Source organism: Humulus lupulus, chromosome 2 (genome assembly GCF_963169125.1).
Source record: "Humulus lupulus chromosome 2, drHumLupu1.1, whole genome shotgun sequence".
Taxonomy (NCBI): Eukaryota; Viridiplantae; Streptophyta; class Magnoliopsida; order Rosales; family Cannabaceae; genus Humulus; species Humulus lupulus.
In genome coordinates this window covers 83,517,951-83,523,381 of record NC_084794.1, presented here as the reverse complement: position 1 = coordinate 83,523,381, position 5,431 = coordinate 83,517,951, and the positions used below count along the sequence as shown (strand labels likewise).

Below are 5,431 nucleotides of genomic sequence, written 5' to 3'. Positions count from 1 at the left end.
AGTACCCATAGTACCAAAAAGTGTTATTCCGTTTGTGGCTTCTGGGTGTACACGTGTACGCACCAGATAATTCAGAACATTTCCTAAAACAAATGAAAATAAATAAATGGGAGCTTTCCTTTTATAACACGCTTTCCTTTTATAACACGATATGAACCCAAAATACCCAAAGTTGTGTCTGAAACCGACCGACCACCACCTGAGTTTGCCTGAGTTTGAAACCCGCGCTATTCCGACCACCACCTGACCCATTTCAACGGTGACTTCGCCTGACGATGCCATGGAGGCTTGCTTCAGTGCCTGGTCCCAGTTATGGTAAGTTTTATGTTCTATTTCATAGAGTTCGAAGCTCCATTTGATGGGGTGCTTTGTTGTGCTGTCCCACACTAGTAGACACATATTTTTTTGTTATTTTCTTGTGTTGTAGCATCGAATGCTTTGGTGTGTTGTCCCAAAACTGAACAAAAGTAGATGTTGTTATGTCCCACATGTTCTGTTTTGGGTGTTTTGAATTTGTGTGGTTTTATTTATCTGTTTTGGGGTTTTTAATTGGTTTTGTTTTATGTGTAATAGTCATAGTTAGGTGAATGCATTAATGTTTGACTAACATAGATAAATTTTGACATTGGTTTTTGTATTAAATGGATAGGAATAAATTCTAGAATGTTAACTTTAGTGGTGCATCATGGGGGCACATGGTCAAATATTGATGGGGATAGAAAATATGAGGGTGGAAGTGTGTCCTTTTTTTATGGTTGTGAGTATGACCGTTTTGGTCTATTGGACATGGAAAGATTGGTGAAAGAGCTTGGATACCAACTTCCATTTGATTTCTGATTTGTATCAAAAAATCAAGCAATAAAAGATGGTAAAAGTATTGTCAGTGATAAAGATGTACTGGAGATGTTTGATGATATGCGGTTATGGGGTTATAGTTGTGTGGATGTGTATGTTAGTGATCCTTATATCCCTAATGAGCATGAAACTAGGGAGGCTGTTTATGAGGATGTTGCTAATGAGGATTATGGTGAGGATGATGGTGATGATATGGAAGAGCCAGTGGTTACATAAGTGGAGGATTTGGGCCAAGGTCAGCATGGGGCCCAATCAGAAGCCCAAGAAGTTGGTGATTTGGGCCAGTCATCGAGGCCTAATATACCTCAGCCCAATGAAGGTGACTTTGTGGAACCAGAATATGCCCTAGATAAAGAGGAAGTTAGGCAGCAAGAGAACAACATAACACCACCAAGTCAATGGTGGGGCACTGTGAATGAAGTATACACTCAAGTGGATGGGTAATTTCAGATGGATTCGAAGATGAGGAAGATCTAAATAGCCTAAACAGTGATGATGATGAGCCTATTCCTAGGAGAAGTAGAAGGCAATTTGTACCTATTGATGAATGGGCTGATTCAAAGTTTAGTGTTGGGTTGGAATTTTCAAGTGTTGAACAGCTTAGAGAAGCTCTAAAGGAGCACTTCATAAGCAAAGACAGAGAATTCAATTACCTCTTCAATAATCATACAAAGTTAAAGGCTATTTGTAAGGCCACTGGCTGTGGGTGGTCTTTGTATGCTCGGGTCCTAAAGAGGGATAATTTGACATTTCGGATTAACACCTTGGTGGATGAACACAACTATGGGATTAGGTTAAATAGCAAGCTGGTGGATGCACCTTGGTTGGAAAAACACTTCTTACCCCAATTCAGAATGAACCCAAACATGCACTATGCAAACTTCAAGGAACTCACTTCAAACAGTAAGTTTTCTCACACTAGTAGACACATATTTTATGCTGCAAAGAATAAGGCTCGGCTAATGCTTGAGAGTTCTGTGGCTGAGCAATATGCGGTGCTTGATGATTATTGCAAACAACTAATGAAATTGATGCCAGGCAGTACTACCATTATTAAAAGCAATATGGTGGCTGATAAGAGGGTGTTTGAGAGGGTCTACATATGCTTAAAAGCATGTAAAGATGGCTTTAAGTCTTGTAGGCCTTTGGTTGGCTTGGATGGATATTTTTTAAAGGGGTATTGCAAAGGGATACTACTTGTAGTTGTTGGTATTGATGCTGAGAACTCTATGTTCCCAATTGCTTATGCAATATGTGAAAAGGAAAACACTGAAACATGGATATGGTTTCTGACTCTATTGAAGGAGGATTTGAGTGAGGTAGATCATAGAAATTTTACAATGATCAGTGATAGGCAGAAAGGCTTATCAAATGCCTTGTCCACTCTCTTTGAAGGTGCAGAGATTAGATTCTACGTGAGGCATTTACATTCTAACTTCAAGAAGGAGTTCCCCGGTCTATTGCTAAAACAAAAATTATGGGCATGTGCGCGAGCATCAACACCTGAAGAATTCAAGAGAAAGATGGCTGAACTGAAGGGTGTTAATGAGAAGGCCTTTGATTGGCTAATGAAGAAAAGTCCCTCTGAATGGTCCAAAAGTCATTTCAAGACCGATGTTAAATGAGACATGCTATTGAACAACCTCTGTGAAAGCTTCAACTCTGCAATATTGGATGCAAGAGAGAAGCCCATTATCACTTTTCTTGAGAAAATTAGGTATTGGTTGATGAATATGTACTATGTGAAACGAGAGAGTGTAAGCAAATGGGTGCAGCCTATGGGGAAAAGGATCATGAAAGTGATAGAGAAGAATAAATCAGTTGCCAGGCATTGTCAATGCACCAGGGCTGATGCTCATAGGTTCCAGGTGCAGTATAAAGACTTCGAGTGTTTTTCTGTGAATCTGATTGAGAAGGTCTGCACTTGCAGACTTTTCCAACTCTCTGGGATACCACGTGGGCATGCCTTATCTACCATATGGAGTGGTAATCTCAATATCATGGACTTCGTTGATGTTGCTTATAAGAAGGACACCCTTTTGGCTCAATACATTGGCATCATAGAACCAATGCCCTCACCTGATAAATGGCCAGATGTATGCCAAAATCCCATACACCCACCATCAGAGTCTGTGTTGCCTGGGAGGCCAAAAAAAGCTCGCAGGAGGGAAACAGATGACCCTCCACCAGCCACTGCAACTAAAGCAAGTCGGGTAGGCCAGCCTAACCATTGTAGCAATTGTGGGTCAGTAGGGCACTCAAAGCGTTCTTGTAAGAATCCAGCAAAGGATCAGGTATAAATGTTTAAATATGTTAAAATATGGTGAAATCTGGTTTGTATGTTAAGTTGGTATGAAATTATTGCTTGTAATTTGGTATAGTAATTAGGTATGCAATCTGATATATGGTATCTTACTGTTATAGTTGTAGCAATCTATTGCAGCAAAATAGAGGGGCTATTAATGTTATTACCTTTCATACTCATGCAGAATGTTAAAGGAAAAAGAATGGGAAGGCCACCAAAGAAAAATCCAACCCCATCAACTGTAAGAAGAAACTCTAGAAGAGCTAAGCAACAGGCAAGGGAGGATGCACAAGGTGGTTCAACCTCACAAACCCAACCACAACAATCTCAACAACAGTAAAACCAAATGGCCAATTTTTTTTGTAATCAACATCTGTTTTATGCAATAGCCTAATTTTTTGTATCTGTTTAGTTTTATGTAATCTGGTTTAGGCAATAGCCTTTTTACTGAACTATAACAGATGACATATGTTATTAGGCCACTCCTCTATACTTTCTGGTTTGTAACTAAAAACATCATGTTTTGTTCAAGAGGAAGCTAATATATATTGCATTATCTTTCTTGCAAAAAATCTGTGTTTAACATTACAGGAGGTTGTTGAACATCATTAAGAAATAATATTGATGCACTTCTTTTCTCTGTCAATTCCATTGAGAAATAAGAAAACCAATTTGTAAAATAAATAACACTTGAGTTTTTATCTAGTGCACCAAATATAAAGACTAACAAGAATCACCAAATTGCATTCATTCAAAACTAACATAATTACAATACAGAGGCCAATAAGGATGCCTCAAATGTTTACATTTTACAAACCAAACACCAACACTACTTTAGGATCCATAATATAACTAAAACAATTACAATATAAATTAATTTTCCCCAACTAATAATAATTGTTATCCCATTATTACAGTGAGCACAAACATTACAAGCAACATCATTTTTAACATGTATTCCATCCTCTGCCCCGAAGCTTCTCACCCATCCTGGAACCATACCTCTTCGAGATGATGAAGACTCTGAATCGACCCACCGAAAGAAATCACAACCCCCATCAGACTGTAAGATTGTTAAGAACAAAAAAAAATGAAAGATAACTATAACAACAACCTCCGAAAAATAGGTTTAGACATATGACTTTTAATCTAAATTTGGTTTTGGTCTTAATGCTGCAATCTAGTTTTACATTTCAATATGCTATTTTGCTTCATATTGAAACTTACTTTCACTCTGGAGCACCAATCTAATGCAACGCGCAATCAAAAACAAAAAAATTGAAACTTTCTTTCACTCTGGTGCAAGTTCTGAACCTTCTCCCAGGATTCCGCTTGGTCCATGAAGTCCTCACGACTGATTGCAATCCACAATCGCAGCTCACACAATCAAACTCATCCCTATTCCTTCCTCGATTGTGCACACCCGAAGAAGATGAAAATGAACCTTTTGCTGCCATTTAAAATGCCACAGACCCTCGACCGATGGATTATTAAGTCGACGGCAATGGCTTCCTAAGCCACGTTCGAATGGTTTTTTACGGCAATGGCTTCATCTGATGTGAAGGAGAAGGTTTAAAAGGAAATCCCATTTATTTATTTTCATTTGTTTTAGGAAATGTTCTAAATTATCTGGTGTGTACACGTGTACACCCAGAAGCCACAAACGGAGAAAACCAAACGGAATAACACTTTTTGGTACTATGGGTACTTTTGCCACTAAAAATAAACAATGGGTCTATGCCGCATACAAAACCCAAACTTTGGGTAGTTTTGCCACAATTAGCCCTAATATATATAAAAACAACAAAAAAAAATTGTTTTCTCCATTTATACATATATGGGTTTTTGGCAGCGAAAATACCTAATATTTTCGCAGCATTCTACTTTTATGCTCAATATTTTTTTTTACCGGTGAATATTCTCAAACTCACTCAAAGCGTCTCTTTGTCACTACCCACCCATTAACAAAGTTAATAGTGCTTATGTGACATTGATGTGGTCTGACAAAGCTGAGGTGGTATTGCCACGTCAATGCCACATAATTTTAAATAAAAAATTATTTAAAATTTTAACAATAATTAGAAAATAGAAATTATAATTTTATCATTTTTTTAAATGATATAATTTTATAATTAAAAATTAAAATCAAATAAAATATATATTTTTTAATTTTCTTTCTTCTTTCTTCTTTCTCCCCGACCTGTCTGCCTCTCCCTCTCGTTTCTTTTCTTTGCCACGGCCGGCCATGGTCGCATCACCACCAGGGCTCTG

The 5,431-nt window shown here is 37.8% G+C and overlaps 3 protein-coding genes across 3 annotated transcripts; 2 read left to right on the top strand and 1 right to left on the bottom strand.

Moving 5' to 3' along the window:
- The first annotated feature begins 275 nt into the window (after window positions 1-275).
- LOC133814474 (uncharacterized) lies at window positions 276-2,480 on the top strand. The gene is made up of 4 exons (XM_062247430.1): window positions 276-315; window positions 650-736; window positions 857-1,039; window positions 1,306-2,480. Exons 1-4 carry the CDS (start codon window positions 276-278, stop codon window positions 2,478-2,480), a joined length of 1,485 nt encoding a protein of 494 aa, XP_062103414.1.
- A 3-nt stretch (window positions 2,481-2,483) lies between these two features.
- LOC133814473 (uncharacterized) lies at window positions 2,484-3,618 on the top strand. The gene is made up of 3 exons (XM_062247428.1): window positions 2,484-3,149; window positions 3,345-3,453; window positions 3,593-3,618. Exons 1-3 carry the CDS (start codon window positions 2,484-2,486, stop codon window positions 3,616-3,618), a joined length of 801 nt encoding a protein of 266 aa, XP_062103412.1.
- A 95-nt stretch (window positions 3,619-3,713) lies between these two features.
- Window positions 3,714-4,617, bottom strand: LOC133814472 (uncharacterized). The gene is made up of 3 exons (XM_062247427.1): window positions 4,456-4,617; window positions 4,076-4,223; window positions 3,714-3,883 (listed from the first exon to the last, which is right to left on the bottom strand). The coding sequence occupies exons 1-3, from the start codon at window positions 4,615-4,617 to the stop codon at window positions 3,714-3,716; spliced, it is 480 nt and encodes a 159-aa protein (XP_062103411.1).
- Window positions 4,618-5,431: the final 814 nt, after the last annotated feature.

Coding starts and splice junctions, on each gene's coding strand:
- LOC133814474 (XM_062247430.1), top strand. CDS start 276: ATGCCATGGAGGCTTGCTTCAGTGCCTGGTCCCAGTTATG. Junction 316..649: donor AGTGCCTGGTCCCAGTTATG/GTAAGTTTTATG, acceptor TTAAATGGATAG/GAATAAATTCTAGAATGTTA. Junction 737..856: donor TAGAAAATATGAGGGTGGAA/GTGTGTCCTTTT, acceptor CAAAAAATCAAG/CAATAAAAGATGGTAAAAGT.
- LOC133814473 (XM_062247428.1), top strand. CDS start 2,484: ATGCTATTGAACAACCTCTGTGAAAGCTTCAACTCTGCAATATTGGAT. Junction 3,150..3,344: donor AGAATCCAGCAAAGGATCAG/GTATAAATGTTT, acceptor ATACTCATGCAG/AATGTTAAAGGAAAAAGAAT. Junction 3,454..3,592: donor GGCAAGGGAGGATGCACAAG/GTGGTTCAACCT, acceptor AATCTGGTTTAG/GCAATAGCCTTTTTACTGAA.
- LOC133814472 (XM_062247427.1), bottom strand. CDS start 4,617: ATGGCAGCAAAAGGTTCATTTTCATCTTCTTCGGGTGTGCACAATCGA. Junction 4,224..4,455: donor GGTTCAGAACTTGCACCAGA/GTGAAAGAAAGT, acceptor ACAATCTTACAG/TCTGATGGGGGTTGTGATTT. Junction 3,884..4,075: donor TTGTAATGTTTGTGCTCACT/GTAATAATGGGA, acceptor GATTCTTGTTAG/TCTTTATATTTGGTGCACTA.